Source organism: Cupressus sempervirens, chromosome 7 (genome assembly GCF_028749045.1).
Source record: "Cupressus sempervirens isolate cs-2001-9-10 chromosome 7, ASM2874904v1, whole genome shotgun sequence".
NCBI lineage: Eukaryota > Viridiplantae > Streptophyta > Pinopsida > Cupressales > Cupressaceae > Cupressus > Cupressus sempervirens.
Genome location: NC_143124.1, coordinates 754127378 through 754146569, shown reverse-complemented (window position 1 = coordinate 754146569; position 19192 = coordinate 754127378). Strand labels below are relative to the sequence as shown.

At 33.9% G+C, this 19192-nt stretch overlaps 1 protein-coding gene across 1 annotated transcript; it reads right to left on the bottom strand.

Moving 5' to 3' along the window:
• Nucleotides 1-1758: 1758 nt before the first annotated feature.
• LOC149549461 (uncharacterized) lies at nt 1759-2241 on the bottom strand. The gene has a single exon (XM_089794320.1). It carries the CDS (start codon nt 2239-2241, stop codon nt 1759-1761), a length of 483 nt encoding a protein of 160 aa, XP_089650446.1.
• Between the last annotated feature and the right edge of the window lie 16951 nt (nt 2242-19192).

Below are 19192 nucleotides of genomic sequence, written 5' to 3'. Positions count from 1 at the left end.
CCCACACTTGGACAACACATTGATAGATTAATGGAGGTGTTCGGGAGTGTAGAAGATGTTAAAAACCTAATACAGAAGATTCTGCAGTTGGAGGCAAAAAATAGGGCAATGGACAAAGAGCTGAATGCCAACTAGGGGAAGATAACAAACTGGAAACCAAAATGAGTAATCTAGAAATCTTGGTTAAACAAACTATTGAGAATGTGAGCACTGTGCTGAAAAAAGTGGAGATTGAGAAAGGTCAGGACTCACCTCAGGTTGTGGAGATACAGGGTCCCAACAAGCATACTCAAGCTCACTCAAAGAAGATCAAGGACACGAGAAAAAAGGATGAGGTAAAGGCAGTGGCTGAAAACATCCTTGTAGACCAGGCACTGGACCTGATCAAGTCTCCTTAGTTGGCTTTGTGTTGTCTTTTTTGCTGTCTTTTTACTGTATTTTTCAGCAGTTCTCTTAGTGACCTCTTCAGTGCTCTTTTTGGAGGTCTGTTTTATGTATGCTCTATGTTGCTCTCTATGTTGCTTTATTCTCTATTTCTTTCTAGACTTTTTGTTAAAAGGTTTCAAGCCCTTTAAAACCTGTTTTACTTGATCGAAACAAAAGATATTTACCTAACAATTTTTAAAATCTTTCAACCCGTATATAAATAGACAACTCCAATATTTTTAAGCTGATAAATAAATTTTCAAATATATCAATCAATACTTCTATTATAAAACTATCACTGATTTTTAAATTCTATTATTCTATGAACTCTTTCATTTATTTAAGAGATAATTTAATATTGTTGATCACAAACTTAATAAATAAGAATTACTTATTCTCTATTTATGTAAACCTAGATACTGAACCCCAAAAGGAGGCAGCGAAAAGTATACTTTTTTAACTGGATAAACACCCTTGTATATACGTGGCCAATACTTATACGATATTGTAAATACTTCTGCAAGAAGTCCATTCTTCAGACTTAACACAATATCATAAACACGTGGCCATTTGTTGTCCATTTGAGATGGGTATAAATCTACACTTAATCTCAATTACTCAGTAGGAGCTTCTCCACCTGCACTTCCTATTTCTCTGTAAACCAAACCCATGATTTCTCCAACATTGTTCGCAATATTTTCATCACTCATGCATCACATTCTCATCAGTCACTGGGATTTTTGCGTAACCATTTTTCTTAGGTATTTTGGGTTTGAATAAGAAAACACTCTTCATGAAATCATTGGCCTATATTTTTACAAGAATGAGACGTATGTTGATGAACTCTTTTATTTATATATTCAATATAGTGCATGAATTCTTTCATAGGAGAGAATGTAACATGTTTGGTCACAGACTTTATACATAAGTATTATTTTATTTTTTTCCACTTGTATATACCTCTACCACAAAAGGAAAGAAAAATGTGATACTGATGACAAAGAAGGCAACGAAAGACATATTCTTTGAGCAAGGAAAACAGTGCAACATAAAACAACATATTATTAGATAAATATATGAATCTCATCAGTTCAGTGACAATTGTTACTAGAATGGAGAGGCATTGTCCACGTTGTTTTTGTCTTTAAAAGAAAGAAGAAGAAGAAGAACTGCTTTGAGAAGCAGTACCAGACACTAAAAACCCACCCGGATTCTCCTCCATTAATATCAATAACTCTGCAAGCAAATATGTGTTCCACTGTGCCTCCAATCTTCCATTAAATTCTGCTACAAATCCACTTTTGATACTTTCACAATATTGTAAATACTTTTTCATTTCTTATCCATCAGATAATCAGCAATATTACCATTGTTAGATGTTTGAGATGGGTATAAACCTGCAGTTACCCTCAAATATTTGGCCATGCCTTTCATTAAAGAAATTGGAGCTTCTCCACCTCCATCCCATAACCAAACACGTCCCATTTCTCTGTAAATCAAACCCATGATTTCTCCTTCCAAATCTCGAACATAATCTGCAATATATTCATCACTGATATGAATAACATTCTCCTCACTCACTGCAATTTTTCTATAATTGTCTATAGACAATACTATTTGACTAACTTTCTTTCTTGGGTATTTTGGATTTGAGTAGAGAACATTCTGCAAAAAGTCACTGGCCTCTTTTACAAGAATGAGAATTTTGTCCTCTCCTATGAAGGACTTAAACAACTTCCCTCCTGCCCTTGTTTTTGCAGTGTTTATGATGATTACGTCCACTGCTTTTGCATCACTTTTGTAGTCTACCCACATTGCTAGAATCGCTATGGCTGAGAATAGAAGAATTCGCTTCCATATTTAAAACATCTGACATCTACCATGTGGTTGGATAGAGCCATTTGATTGGAGAGTCTAAAATCTAATCCCACAATGAATGATCCATATCAAGTTTAAAATTGGAAAATAATAAAATGTGAAGTTATGAGGTTTCGGGTAAAGAATTTAATAACAGTTTATTAATGCTTGTTATTCTTATTTTCAAGTTTTGAATTCCTAGATTCTTTTCAGTTGAAAAATTCTTAACAGTTCGACTTTGAGGTCTTGAATTTATCAAATGGATCTGATAGGGGAGCTTCTTGATTCATTTATAGAAACTAGCTTGTCACAAAAATGAATGTTCAATTAGATGGCATGGATAATCTGAATTTAAAAAGAAAAAGATGTCTATTCTAATAAATGATTAAATTATAGGCAAGAGCCTAGAGCATAAGGGTAAATTGTGAGTTTCTTATGAGAGAGGTCTTGTGTTTGAATCTATTAGACATTAACACAAAATAATAATTAATCTTAACAATAATAATAAATGAATAATAAATAATCTAGATTTCTTACCTGTCAAACAAGAAAAAGAAAAATAAAGGATTGAAATATACCATGTGATCTACTAAGTAAAATTGATAGTCTCTATGGAGGCTTAAATTTACTATTATAAAATTAAACAAGTATATAGTGGATGTTTTGTACTATTTGTTATGTCGATGGCTTTTGTACTATTTGTTATGTGGAACGTATTTTGCAGTCCTTGTGTGATATATCTCTTACTTATGTACTAATGTATTAGACAAGTTGGTCAAAATCTAGTATTAGTTTGTTAGCTATTGTGTTCCACCAATTGATCAAAATTGTTATTGATTGCGATGTAACATGTCTTATTAGAAGGAACAATATATTATTGATTTAATTTATTTGCATAGTTATTTTTGACTTGCCACATTGCTATATGATTTTGTGTCTATTTCAGAGTTTAAATCCTATGTTGTTTGAACAAGGTAAGCAGTGCAACATAAAAACATATTTTATTAGATAGATATATGAAACTCATCAGTTCATTGACAGTTGATACAATAATGGAGAGGCATTGTTCACAGTTTTTAGCTCTTTAAAGGAGGAGGGCTCTGAGAAGCACTAACAGACAAAGCTAAAAACTCACCCCAATTCTCCTCCATTAATACTATTACTTCTGCAAGCAAATCTGTGATCCACTTTGTCTCCAATCTAGCATTAACATCTGCTACAAACCCACTTTGTAAGTATGTGGTCATTTCTTGTCCATCAGAATAATCAACAAATTGACAGAATAATCAGTAAATTAATTATTGTTAGATCGATCTGAAATAGATATATTTGACCATGCCTTCCATTTCTATGTAAATTAAACTCACGATTTCTCCTTCCACATCTCCAACATAATTTACAATATATTCATCACCACTGTTATGAATAACATTCTCCTCGCTCACTACAATTGTTGTGTAATTTAGTTATTTATAGATAATAATACTTAGCTAACTTTTTTTTGTTGGGTATTTTGAATTAGAGCTCGCTTCCATATTGATGTTGAGGATACCATTTTCATCTTAATGTTGGTGGGTTTTCCATAGCTTCCTGTGAAAGCTTGGATTGAATCCATAAATGCACGTTTTGTCTTTTGGGCTGAACTATTGAATCCATAAATACAAATAAACTTTAAGTTGTCTGATGCCGCTTTAGAACATCTGACATCTACCTTGTGGTTGGATAGAGACGTTTGATTGGGTAGTATAAAATCTGATCCCACAGTGAATGATCCATATCAAATTTGAAAATGAAACAAATACAAATAGATTAAAGCTTTGAGGTTGTTCGTTTTTCTGTTTAAATTGTAGTAGTTGATATAATAATTTTGGTGTTAAAAATATTGTACTAAATTTTCAATAGAATATATATTTTGCAATTGTTTAGTAAGGGTTAGTAAAGGGTATTGTATTTATTTATTTTTCAGATATTATTTTTATTTAATGTTTATAATAGATTTCTTTGTCTAACTTTATGAGGATTTGTGCTTGCGTAGATATCATCTTATCCAAGGGTCTTGTTTGAGTCTATGTTTTTCTTTTATTTACAATGTTTACATTAATCTTTAAGATGTTAATTTATTTATTTTATTTTTACACAAATTACTATATTTCACTTTTATAATTTACCGTAAAATGTGTATTATTCATCAAAATAATAAGTATTTACTTCAGCCTTTGACAAATTATTTCTTTAAAGAAGTGTTTTAATAGGATTGAACAATCACAAATAAATCTATTCTTCTCAAAATTTGATATTAATATAATATTAAAAATATTAAATATTATATTATTATAATACTAAAAATTAGATTATAAATATAAGTTTATATTATAGAATAATTGTAAAGAAGAACTTATTTCAAATGAATTTTCAACATTTAGAGTAATTTTATTATAATACTAAAAATTAGATTATTAATATAAGTTTATATTATAGAATAATTATAAAGAAGAACTTATTTCAAATGAATTTTGAACATTTAGAGTAATTTTAATTATATATATATATATATATAAACTAGAAAAATCAGAAGAATGGTGATATAGAGTACATAGTGAATAAACAAACAATTGTCATATTAGAAAGATGGAGACTTTGATATGGGTCAAATAACTTTGTATTTATTTGTCTACCCAACTTACTTTTAGTTAATGTCACCACAATTTTTTCTATTCTCTCCCCTATATCCAACCAAGGACTTGATATTACCCATCTTCACCATGGATTTTGCAACTAGTTCAAAGAATATTTTCTCATTCTTATCACATGCACTTACAACTTCTCTATTCAAATAATTTGGAGACTCCTTTTGATTTACATAGAGATCTTCATTAGAAATCAATAGCCCCTTGAAGTTCTCCAAATTTTGGAATTTGTGATTGTATATTTAGCAGGCTACCAACAATTAAAGTTGAAAAAATGTTTTCTCCTCCAAATCTTGCAAATTGTTATTTCTAACATGTTGAATAATTGTACTCCATAATCATAGTTGGTTTGTCATAAAGTCTTTGCCTGAAGCTTGTGCATCTAGCATGACCAATGGTACACCCACCAAGCCAAGAATTGATTAGACATGTTAAACCTCTCTTGAACCATCTTAGATTCAATGGAAGTACAAAAATGTTAAAATTAAATGAGAATTATCTAGAAAGCATATAAAAGATAGTAGGTTCTAATGAGTAATGTTTATTGTTGGCAATGTCATGTTACGGTGGTGTTGTTCTTATCATCTAGATTCAAACTTTATTGAAATGTTGTCATTAAATTTGAATAGAAATCAGTTCTCCATTTATAACTTCATTTATCCATGAGTTGAAAGCATGAAGAAAGAATAACTTTTAGCAAGGTAAATTATAATCAATAATTCAATACATAAATCTGAAACCAAACCAATGTGGTTGACAGCTTGGATTTTAAGTTTAGTAATAAGAGTATGGATTGTTGAGTTTGGGATAGGGACATTTTGATTGGATCCACTCAAACTTGCACTTCTTGAGTTTATTAAAATGAGGGAAATAGCCCTGATTGGGAAACAATCTAAATGCAAAAAAGGCAACAACCCAATGAGAACTCATTGTGGACAATAATCCACTAAAATGAGCTAAGTAAAAGTATCAACTATTCCTATGCAATTTCTTTGAAGTACAAAATTAGATTCCACTCATACCTTTTGTCAATCAACTTTGATATTAGCATTTGATCCAAATATTAGCTTCACACTACATCAGCACTATCTCATATGCACACACATATAAATTTGCAAATTAATTTGAACTCCCTTTTACAATTCTTAAACACTTATCAGGTCAACTCAATATGAGACCTAATAAAAATAAAATTACATCAATCAATTTGTAAGAATTATCTCTTTAATTCAAAAGGGTCATATTATGAAGTATGTGTATATATTTTTATAAATAAGTATTTTCATTCTATATATAAAACCAAACTGTTACTACTCTAACTAGATCTTATTATGGACTAAAGGAAACAAAAAATAAAAAGATTAATGAGAGAATTTTTTTAACTTATTGAATGATATTGGCTAACTATTAGCAACATTTATTATGAAAATTGGTATGTACAATACAAAATAAAAATATATACTACAAATATGAATTACATCTTTAATAATTTAGTCATTATTACCATTGTTATTTACAATAATAGAAAAATTATATTAAAAAATTATTTTATTAAAGAATTATTTATTCATCATAATTATCTAATTCTTTTGAAAAGATAAAATTATGATATAAAATATGTATGCTACTTCATGCTTATTTAATTTTAATTTTTACTATAATATTTCCTCTTACATCTCTATATGGTGTGAATTTCTTCATGAAATTTAGTACAGAATTATTACTATTTGTTATGCCAAAAATTTTTTTAATTAATGTGAGATTCTAAATCTAGCCCTCAAGTGAGGCCAAAAATGAGGGACCTAATCCCAATACATTTTTTTCATAAATAACAAGTTCATTCCATCCCTTGAACAAGATAGAACGTAGAGAAATCAAATGGGGTGATATGATAAACTATGAATATATTATAGTAGCTACAAATTATAATTTTGTTCCATGTGCAAAGTGCAAATAGCGATTAGTATTAAACATTAACTCATTCTTCTTCCTTTTTTCACACCAAAATCCATTATCCTTAGGTGACCCTTTACCAAAAATCTCTTTTGATTTCTCTTGAAAAATTCATTTTCTCCTTGAAGATTTTCTTAAATGAGCTTGGTGGTTTCTCCTCAACCATCTCATCAGACAAAGGATGGGGGTAGTTTCTAAACAAGACAATGTCCAAGCTCAAATCTTGATCATCCACCACCTCACTTGGATGAGTATTAGTATATTCTATAGTTTTAACTTTCCCTACCATGAGAGATTCATATTATTCCTTACACGTGGCTTGAGTATTACTTGGGTGCTCCTTCCAAAATCAATCTCCACGTGATTGTTTTTGGGTCAATATCCAATATACTATCATTCTAGCAAGAATATTCTTTCTTCATTGAGTGATAGTGTAGGGAAACCTCTTTTCACAAAGATTTCCAGCTGCACTACTACAAATTGAACACTAAGCTATCAAATGACCTATAAAAAATCACCTACAACAACAAAGGGGTAAAGTCTCATAGTATAACAAATATATTAAAGCGTGTTTGCAGTATTCAATGAGATTCTTTCTAATAGAAGTTTAGTTATATCCAACTCAATTAAGATACAAGGGTAATTGGTATAATAATAATTTAAAGAACCTTAATCCACCCTAAGAATCTTCCCTATTAAATTCCCCATGGCTTTGACGCATGACTTAAACTATAGTTGTAAAAGGAGACTTGACAACCTTATGTGGATTGGATTAGTGTCGAATGGCCTATTGATGGGATTAAAGGAGGGATATCAAAGTATCAACAAATTTTGTTCACATCTAATTATGGCCATAAAGTATTGTGTTTTTGTCTAGCATATTGTTGAAAATTGCCACAAATGATCCCCTTGTACGAGGATAATTTGAATATTACCCATTAAGTTAAAACATTGGGTATCTTCTATCCATTTATGCAACTTGAAGAGTTTCTACTACAGTAGTACAAAAAAGCTTTCTTCCTTATCCCACTTTAAATCTAAAGTCATATTGTCCAAAGCCTACCACCTGAAAGGTGCATAAAAATTCTCTCATAAACACTAGCTTGGTTACAATCATGTAGATACTCTACCTAAGCACAAAATTTAGCCAAAAAAATTGTTGTAAAAATATGGATAATGCATGACCATTTGCAATTTCTATAATCATCTAAAATCTAATATTAATGATAATAAAACTATTAAAATTGTTTTAGTTGTTAAAATGATCAAACATTTAATGAAAATATTCACAAATAAATAATAACAAATGAAAAAGCATATACACCTATCAATTCTTTAAATCTTTCTATATAAATAGATAACAACTCTAATATTTTTCAACAAATAAATAAAATTTCAAATATATCAACCAATACTTCTATTAGAAAACTACCACTGATTTTTAAATTCTATTATTCTATGAACTCTTTCAGTTAAGAGATAATTTAAATAAAATTTCAAATATATCTACCAATATTTCTATTAGAAAACTATCACAAATTTTTTAATTCTATTATTCTATGAACTCTTTCAGTTAAGAAATAATTTAATAGTGTTGGTCACAAACCTAATAAATAAGAATTGCTTATTTGCCATTTATGTAAACCTAGATACTAAACACAGAACAAGGCAGCGAAAAGTACATTCTTATAACAGGATAAACACCCTTGTATATACGTGGCCAATACTTACACAATATTGTAAATACTTCTGCAACAAGTGCACTCTTCAGGCTTACACAATATTGTAAATGCGTGTCTATTTGCTCTCCATTTGAGATGGGTATAAATCTGCACATAATCTCAACTACTCAGTAGGGGCTTCTCCACCTGCATTTCCTATTTTCCTGTAAACCAAACCCATGATTTCTCTAACATTGTTTACAATATTTTCATCACTCATGTGCATCGTATTCTCATTAGTCACTGAGATTCATACCATTTTTGTTGGGTATTTTGGAACTGAATAAGAAAACATTCTTTACAAGAATGAGACCTATGTTCGTGAACTCTTTTAGTTCCATATTCAATATAGTGCACGAACTCTTTCATAAGAGAAGATTTTACATATTTGGTAACAGACTTTATACATAAGAATTATTTTAATTTTTTCCACTTGTATATACCTCTACCACAAAAGAAAAGAAAAATGTGATACTAATGACAAAGAAGGCAACGAAGGATATATTCTTTAAGCAAGGTAAACAGTGCAACATAAAACAACATATTATTAGATAAATATATGAATCTCATCAGTTCAGTGACAATTATAACAATAATGGAGAGGCATTGTTCACGTTGTTCTTGGTCTTTAAAAGAAATAAGAAGAAGAAGAATGGCTTTGAGAAGAAGCAACAGATACTAAATACTCACCCCAATTCTCCTCCATATTTGATAAAAATAAGCCTGCAAGTAAATCTGTGTTCCACTTGGCCTCCAATCTAGCATTAAAGTCTGCTACAAATCCACTTTTGAGACTTTCACAATATTGTAAATACTATGCAAATAGTTGCCCATTTGAATAATTAGCAATATTACCATTGTTAGATGTTTGAGATGGGTATAAACCTGCACTTACCCTCAAATATTTGGCCATGCCTTCCATTAAAGAAATTGGAGCTTCTTGTTGGAATATTTAATTCAGTTAATTGTTTCTCCCTAGAGCCAAACGCCCACCTAACTCTCTGACGGCTTGTAGAACGATCAAATGAATTTATTTCATGGTAGGTGAGTTTTTTTCAAATTTGCAAATGAGGGGGAAAACATTTTTGGTAGAAGACAAAAGGAATGTTCTATTCCATTCGATCAGTAGACAGAGAGAGCTCAGCAGAGCAGAGAAAGAAAGAAAAAGGTGATGAACAGATCAGTTGTTGCAGAGACAGAAAGAATCGTTGTCATGCTTGCAGTTGCACGTGCTTCTTCCTATCATTTTGTAAGTTTGTAGTTTATTGGTTTCAACCTGTTGAAGTAGTGATTGCTCCAGGTGTTATTGAATGCAGCCATTAGAGCTGCAAGTTTGAAGTTTTATCAGTTTAAAGTTTAGGGTTATTTTAGAGTTTTCTGGTTGAAGCCAATGCTCTTAGATGTTGTAATGGTTTAATCAAGTTGAATAGTAAAGCAAACAGGCATACTTGAATCTATTATTCTTTCCTTTGTTTATTGCATTTGATAAGTTTATTGTTGAGTTTTTGAAGCTTTGGGTCTCCGATTTTAATGGTGAAAATATTCACGTCATAAGTCTGCTCTCGGTATTGTCTTTGGTAGAAGTCATCTGCAGTGGCTACCAAGTTCACTCTGTGCCTTCTTCTACCGAGCTCCACTCTCCAGTGGCTACCAAGCTCACTTCGTAATTGCATTGCTTACCGAGTTCACTCAGTAATCACACCCTGTAGTGTCTACTGAGTTGTTCATTTACCGAGTTGTTTCTTCATCTACCGACCTTACTCGGTATCTAGTGTTTACCGAGTTCCCCTTCATTTACCGAGCTCACTCGGTAACTCTCCTGTCACTTGGTATCTTTGGTTACCGAGCAAAATTGTCACTCAGTAATGGTTGTTGCCGAGTAATTTTTAGGGTTGTGCAACCAACAGTTAGGGTTGTTTTTGTGATTAAAATTTTTAATATTTCTTACATGGTATCAAAGTTTTGAGGCCCCACATCCACAGTGAGTTAGGGCATTTGTTTTCTAGGATATTTATAATGGCAGGAGATGTAGAAAAGATATGGTAGCAGCCACCACCCTTCAATGGAAAAAATTATGATACATGGGCAAAGAAGATGAAGATCATTATGGTTGCTAATAATTTGTGAGAGTTTGTAGTTAATGGGTTCAATGATGTGACAGACCCAACTCAGTATGCTGCCCTCACAAATGCACAAAAGACTCATTTGAAAGAGTCAAGGAGGAAGGATGCTAAGGCATAAAGTCTTATTGAATCAACAATGACAGAGACTATTTTTTCCAAGATTGCAGCAGCAAATTACACAAAAGAAGCATGGGATATCCTTGAGACGAACTTTAGGGAGACTGATAAAGTCTGCACAATAAAGCTATAAAACATAAGGAGGGAGTTTGAGAACCTTCAGATGAAGGAGAATGAATCAGTTGCAGACTTTAGTTCAAGGACCTCTAATGTGATTAACCAACTGAAGTCAAATGGAGAAACCTATCAAGAGTAGAGGATAGTGGAAAAGATATTGAGGAGTTTACCTCATAAATATGACAATTTGGTCATTACCATAGAAGATGAAAAAGACCTCACTGTTTTGACAATGGATGAGTTGATGGGTACACTTCAAACCCATGAGCATAGGATCAATAGATCTACTTCTTCATCTTCCCAAGAGCAAGAATTCAAGGCTCAAAAAAATCCAAGAGAAAGGGGGAGAGGAAGAAATGGCTCTAACAGAAACTCGAGAGGCAGAGGCCGAGGAAATGGAGGACAAAGAAATGCTACAGCAGAAAGCTCAGGAAGAGCAGATGGAGCAAGTAGCTCACAAAATACCTCAAGAGGAAGTAAGAAAAACTACAACTCAAATAAGAGTAATGTAGAATGCTACTACTATTATAAATATGGGCATTATGCAAGTGAATGCTGGAAGAAGCAAAGTGATGAGTCAGGACAAGAAAATGTGGCTGATGTGAACATGGAAAGTGGAAACAATGTCGTTGCCTTCATCATGTGTAATGTTGGTAAAGAAGGAAGCCCTGAGGTTTGGTACCTTGACAGTGGATGTAGCAACCACATGAGTGGTAATGAAACCTTGTTTTCATTCATTGACAAGAGTTTCAAATTAGAGATTAAGATGGGTAACAATGGAACCCTACCAGTTGTGGGCAAAGGATCTATTATGGTCCGCACCAAGAAAGGTGAGAAAAGGGAATACAAAATGTGTATTTCGCCCTTGGTATGAAGCACAATTTTATGAGAATTGGTCAGCTCATTCAAAATGGATACAAATTGCTGATGGACAATGACAGTTGTATCATTCATGAAAAGGATGAGAGCAAGAATTTACTTGCAGCAGTTCAAATGACAAAGAACAGAATATTTCCCTTGAAGATAGAGACATGTTTCTCATCTCAAGTTGGTGTTGCACCTCCCACACAATCAGCTCTAAGGAGTGTGATTGAAGACCCCTCATGGCTATGGTAAATCAAGTAGGGGCATCTTGGCTATGCTGGTTTAAATTTATTGTCAAATAAAAGAATGGTAGAAGGTTTTCTATGTATAGGAAATTCATGTGACAAGTGTGAGGCTTGTATTTTGGGTAAGCAACATAGGCTTCCCTTTAATTTTGAAAATTCTAGGAGGGCTAGATATCCATTAGAGTTAGTGCATACTGACCTAGTCGGTCCTATGCAAGTTACTTCCATTGGGGGGAGTACTTATTTCATGACATTCATTGATGATTTCAGTCGTAGGACATGGGTGTATTTCTTAAAGAATAAATCTGAAGTATTTGATAAATTTGTAGAATTTAAAGCCCAGGCTGAAAGAGAATGTGGACACTATATCAAGGTCCTAAGGTCAGATAGAGGAGGGGAATATACCTCCAATTCTTTTGTAAACTTTTGCAGAAAACATGGCATAAAGAAAGAGCTCACAATTAGCTATACACCACAGCAGAATGGAATGGCTGAAAGAAAGAACAGGACCATTGTTGAAATGACAAGGAGCATGATGAAAGAGAAAGGTCTCCCAACTGAATTTTGGGGAGAAGCTGTGGCAAAACCAATTTACCTAATTAATAGGTGTCCCATAAAGGCAATCCATGACAAGATTCCAATGGAAGCATGGTCACGAAGAAGATGGACAGTTGAACATCTAAGGGTGTTTGGATGTGTTGTATATGCACATGTGCCTAAAGAGCAAAGGCAAAAATTGGATGACAAAGGTGTGAAGTGCATCTTCACAAGGTATAGACTAGAATCAAAGGCATACAAATTGTATGACCCATGGAACAACAAGATGATGCTTTCGAGAGATGTGGAATTTTTAGAAAATCAGTCTTGGTATGGTCCAACTGATGAGTCACTGAGCACTTCAAGTAAAGTGCCAATTATGAGTGAAGAGGATGCTAATGAACAGCAAGAAGAAGGAGCAGATAGAAGAAAAGGCAAGTAACCTCAGTCATTACCGAGCTCCTCTAAGCATGACCGAGTGTCAGTGCCAAGCAGTAGCAATGAAGATTCTGATCCCACACTCTCCTCCCTATTACCAAGAAATACCAAGAGTCTTAGGGAGATATACCAAGATGAAAGGTATGAAGATTATGATGAGAGTGTTAATTTTGCATTATTTTCTTATAGTGATCCAATATATTTTAAAGAAGCTATTAAGGAGAAGAAATTTTGTAAGGCCATGGATGAGGAGATAGATGCTATAGAAAGAAATGAGACATGGGAGCTAACTGAATTGCCTCCCAAGAAGCAAGCGATTGGAGTGAAATGGGTCTACAAGACCAAATGCAATGCTGAAGGCAACATTGATAGGCATAAGGCAAGGCTGGTAGTCAAGCGCTACAAACATCAGTATGGTAGAGATTATGATGAGACCTATGCCCCAGTTGCAAGAATGGAAATCGTGCGTGCTGTCATAGCAATTGCAGCTTAGCACAAATGGAACGTATATCAAATGGATGTGAAGTTGGCCTTCCTAAATGGTGTATTGAAGGAAGAAGTATATGTGGAGCAGCCACCTGGTTATGAAGTTGTAGGTGAAGAGAACAAAGTATATAGATTGAAGAGAGCTCTTTATGGGCTCAAGCAAGCTCCACGAGCATGGTATAGTAGGATTGACTCATATTTGATGAGCAATGGCTTTAGCAAAACCAATGGTGAGCCTACTCTCTACATCAAGGTAGCAAATGGAAATGTGTTGATTTTTGTATTGTATGTAGATGATTTGATTTTTACTGGTAATGGCAAGACTCTAATTGGTGAGTTCAAAGAGGTCATGAAAATTGAATTTGAAATGACAAACCTAGGTCTCTTGAAATACTTTCTAGGGATAGAAGTAAAACAAATGCATGATAGCATCTTCATCTCTCAAGAAAAGTATGCAGGGCAGATCTTGAAGAGATTTAAAATGCAGAACAGTAAGGCAGCCCCCACACCAACAGTAGTAGGTCTAAAGTTGAGCAAGGAAGACTCTAGTAAGAGAGTGGATCCAACACTATACAAGAGTATGGTTGAAAGTTTGATGTATTTGACTACAACTCGGCTAGACCTAATGCATGCAGTAAGTTTGATTTCCAAATTTATGGAAACACCAAAGGATTCCCATTGGCAAGCAGGAAAAAGGATCCTAAGGTATGTGAAAGGTACCAAGGGATTTGGGATTTTGTATACTGCAAATGATGAATTCAAGTTGGTTGGTTACATCGATAGTGATTAGGATGGAAGTTTAGATGATAGGAAGAGCACTTCCAGATACATGTTTCTTATGGGATCAGCTACAATTTCATGGGCATCCAAGAAGCAACCTATTGTTGCTCAATCTACAATAGAGGTTGAATATATAGCATCAAATGCAGCAGCATGTCAAGCAATTTGGTTAAGGAGGATCTTGATAGATTTGAATGAAAGGCAAGAGGATGGAACCACAATTTATTGTGACAACATCTCATCTATTGCATTGTTCAAGAATCCAATCTTCCATGGGAGAAGCAAACACATAGAAATCAAATATCACTTCATCAGAGAGTTGGTGGAGAAAGGGGATATCAAAATAGAATTTTGTAAGTCTAAGTAGCAACTAGTAGACATTTTTACCAAGCCATTAGGCATTGGAACTTTTGTACACCTAAGAGAGAGTCTTGGTGTAGTTGATTTGGATTAGTAGTGATCCTTGTTTGTTTGGCTCAGAACAAAGGGGGAGTGTTGGAATATTTAATGCAGTTAATTGTTTCTCCCTGGAGCCAGACACCCACCTAACTCCTTGACGGCTTGTAGAACGATCAAATGAATTTATTGCATGGTAGGTGAGTTTTTTTCAAATTTTTAAATGAGGGGGAAAACATTTTTGGTAGAAGACAAAAGGAATGTTCTATTCCATTCGATCAGTAGATAGAGAGAGTTCAGTAGAGCAGAGAAGTAGCAGAGTAGAGAAAGAAAGAAAAAGGTGATCAGTAGATCAGTTGTTGCAGAGATAGAAGGAATCATTATCATGATTGTAGTTGCACGTGCTTCTTCCTATCATTTTTTAAGTTTGTAGTTTTTTGGTTTCACCCTGTTGAAGCAGTAATTGCTCTAGGTGTTATTGAATGCAGTCATTAGAGCTACAAGTTTGAAGTTTGAAGTTTGAAGTTTTATCAGCTTAAAGTTTAGGGTTATTTTAGAGTTTTCTAGTTGAAGTCGAATGCTCCGAGATGTTGTAATGGTTTAATCAAGTTGAATAGTAAAGCAAATAGGCATACTTGAATCCATTACTCTTCCCTTTGTTTATTGCTTTTGATAAGTTTATTGTTGAGTTTTTGAAGCTTTGGGTCTCTGGTTTTAATGGTGAAAATATTCATGTCATAAGTCTGCTCTTGGTATTGTCTTTGGTAGAAGTCATCTGCAGTGGCTACTGACTTCACTTGATGCCTTCTTCTACCGAGCTCCACTCTCCAGTGGCTATAGAGCTCACTCGATAATCTCATTGCTTACGAGTTCACTTGGTAATCACACCCTAAAGTGTCTACCGAGTTCCTCATTTATCGAGTTGTTTCTTCATCTACTGACCTCACTCGGTATCTAGTGTTTACCGAGTTTCCCTTCATTTACCGAGCTCACTTGGTAAACTCTCCTGCCACTTGGTTTCCTTGGCTACCAAGAAAACCTATCACTCGGTAATGGTTGTTGCCGAGCAATTTTTAGGGTTGTGCAAGCAACAGTTAGGGTTGATTTTGTGATTGAAATTTTTAATATTTATTACACTTCTCCACCTCCATCCCATAACCAAACACGTCCCATTTCTTTGTAAATCAAACCCATGACTTCTCCTTCCAAATCTCCAACATAATCTGCAATATATTCATCACTGATATGAATAACATTCTCTTCAGTGACTGCAACTTTTGTGTATTTGTCTATGGACAATACTATTTGACTAACTTTTTTTCTTGGGTATTTTGGATTTGAGTAGAGAACATTCTACAAAAAGTCACTAGCCTCTTTTACAAGAATGAGAGCTTTGTCCTCTTCTACGAAGGACTCAAACAGCTTTCCTCATGCCTTTGCTTTTGCAGTGTTAATGATGATTACGTCTACTGCTTTTGCAGCACTTTTGTAGTCTGCCCACATTGCTAGAATGGCTATGGCTAAAAATAGAAGAGTTCGCTTCCATATTGATTTGGAGGATACCATCTTCATCTTCATGTTGGTGGGTTTTTCATGGCCTCCTTTGAAAGCTTGAATTGAATCCATAAATACACTTTTTTGTCTTTTAGGTTTATTTCTGGAAGCTCTCCTTTGCAGGTTCTAGAAGAAGAACAAATAAATTGGAAGGTGTCTGACACACTTTATAACATCTGGCATCTACAATGTGCTTGGATAGAGCCATTTGATTGGGAAGTCTAATATCTGATCCCACAATGAATGATCAAAATTTAATTCTCTTTCTATGATCAAAATTTAAAATCAATATAAGATTAAATATATATATATATATATATTTATATAATATTAAAAATTAAATTATTAATATAATTTTATATTTAAAATTAATCAGTCATTTATATCATTCATTAATTGTACAGTTTATAAAATAATTATAAACAAGAATTTATTGAATTTATTTCAAATGAAATCACTGAACATTTCAAAGTAAACTTTGAATAACACCATTTTATAAAACTAAAAAAATTAGAAGAATAATAAAATAGAGTACATAGTGAATAAATAAAGAAGCAATTGCTATATTAGAAAATATGGATTCTTCAAAACATCCAAGGAGGTGATGTTAACCAAATAACTATATTAACCAAATAACTTTAACTTTATTTGTCTACCCAACCTTATTTTTAGTTCATGTGACCACATTTCTTTCTAACCTCTCCTCTATATCCAACTAAGGGTTCGATGTTGCCCATCTTCACCATAGATTTTGCAAATTTTTCAAAGAACATCTTCTCATTCTTAGTATAAGCACTCACAACTGCTCTAGTTGGATAATTTGGAGAGTCCTTTTTATTTGCATAGAGCTCCTCATTAGAAATCAATAGCTCCTTGAAGTTTTCCAAGTTTTGGAAGTAGTGACTCTCAAATTTAGTATGGCTACCAACACCTAAGGTTGACAAGATATTGTCTCCTCTAGATCTTGGGCATTGTGATTTCAAATCTGTTGAATAACTTTGCTCCATTGTCAAATTTGGTTTCCCACAAAGCCTTTGTCTGAGGCTTGTGCATCTAGAGTGACCAATGATGTGCCCACCTGCCCAAGAATCTATCAAACATATTGTTAAACCTCTCTTGATTCATTTCAAATTCAATGGAAATACGTAAAAGTTAATTAAATAAGGATTGTCTAGAAAACATATAAAAGGCGAAAGAATCTAATGAGTAACATGCTCTTTCTACTTAGAGAAGCATGGTTCAAGTTGCTCCTATTTACTTTCTCAAGGAGTTTGATGCTCTTTCTCGACAATTCCTTTGGAGTGGTATTATCACCCATAAATATTTTTGTAGTGCTGATCTTTGTTGTGTTTCTGCACTTCCTCTTGAAGGTCGTGGCTCAATAGTCTGGTATACTTTGAATACTGGTGTAGTGTTAGTCAAGAGAGGTTTGTTCTAGATATGTAATGGAGGCTCTGAGGCTTTGTTTTGGTCTAATGCTTGGGATGGATTCCCATCCATATTGTCCATGTACCCTCATCTTCAGACTCTTTGTGATTCTTTTCATGCTGTTGGATGAGATAAAGTGGCTCATTACAAGATTCCTTATCAATTGGGACCTGTTGTTGGTTAAAAATGGAAGCAATCTTCTGATTGGCTTCCTGGAAGCATAGACATGGATCATTGGGAGCTTTCTCACATTCTAGTCTCTAGGGAGTGTTCCTCTTTGCTAGGTCCTAATGTTTTGGCTTAGGGAGGTACCTTGTCTGGTAAATATCATGTCTCTGATGGGTGTCAAGAGATATCTAGACAATTATTTGAGGATGCTGAGGTCCCTTGGTGGAAGCAAGTTTGGAATAAAGTTTCTTGGTCCAAGTGCAATTTTTTCATGTGGCTAGTGGCTCACAACCATTGTCTTATGTGGGATAATCTTTGTAAATGTGGATTGCAGGGCCCCTCTTATTGTGTTTTGTGTGGTAATGAGGAGGAGTTTGTCTCCCATCTGTTCTTCCATTGCTCCTTTTCTACTTAGCTATGGCACCTTTGGTGGAGTGCTTGGGATTTCTCTTGTAGGCATACTTCCTCTTTACTTGAGTTCTGGACTTGCTTGGGTGGTGCTCCCTCCAAGTCTTCTCCTCTCCATGCTGCTTGGATTGCTGGTCCATCGTTCATTCTCTAGCATATCTGGCTAGAGAAGAATCGTCAAATCTTCCAAGATGTTCAACTTGGTGTCATGCATCTTTGGTGGAAGATCTCACATTCTCCTCAGGAAACTATTTAAGTGAAGTGTGTGCTAGATGGGAGTATGGATCCAATTGATCTTGCTATATGCAATCACCTCAATTTTCATCTTTAGGATGGATTTATAGCTCAAAGGTATCAAAGACTGACCAGGCAACCTCAACAACACAGGAAAGGTTAGGTGAATTGAGATGGGCATTGGAATCCTCCCCATGGAGTTTTGAAAATTAACATTGATGGTTCTTTTTGGGGGAATCCAAGCCCTACTAGTATTGGGAGAGTGGCTCAATGCAGTTCTAGGGACATTAAATTCTTTTTCTCAATGCATAAGGGTGATTACACTAACAATCAAACTCCTTATTTTTATTATGGTCATCATGCCTTATTTTTACTAAGTTCATCCTCACTTATGTAAAACCCAGTTTTACCAATCAAACTCTATGCATGGGCCACATCCACATTGTATGGTTAGTTGGAACTCTTAAGTGTTTATTGCCATGTTGTACATGGTTGCTTCTTTCTTTTTTTCTAGCATGGCCCTCTCACCATAGATCTGTTGTACTAACTGCCAACATTTCCCTTTGGTATTTATGACATGGTTTAACTGGCTTTTGTGTTATATAAGTCTAGTGGTTGTATCAGGCATTGATAGGTTGATCTTTTGATGCAAT

Coding starts and splice junctions, on each gene's coding strand:
- LOC149549461 (XM_089794320.1), bottom strand. CDS start 2,241: ATGTGGGTAGACTACAAAAGTGATGCAAAAGCAGTGGACGTAATCATC.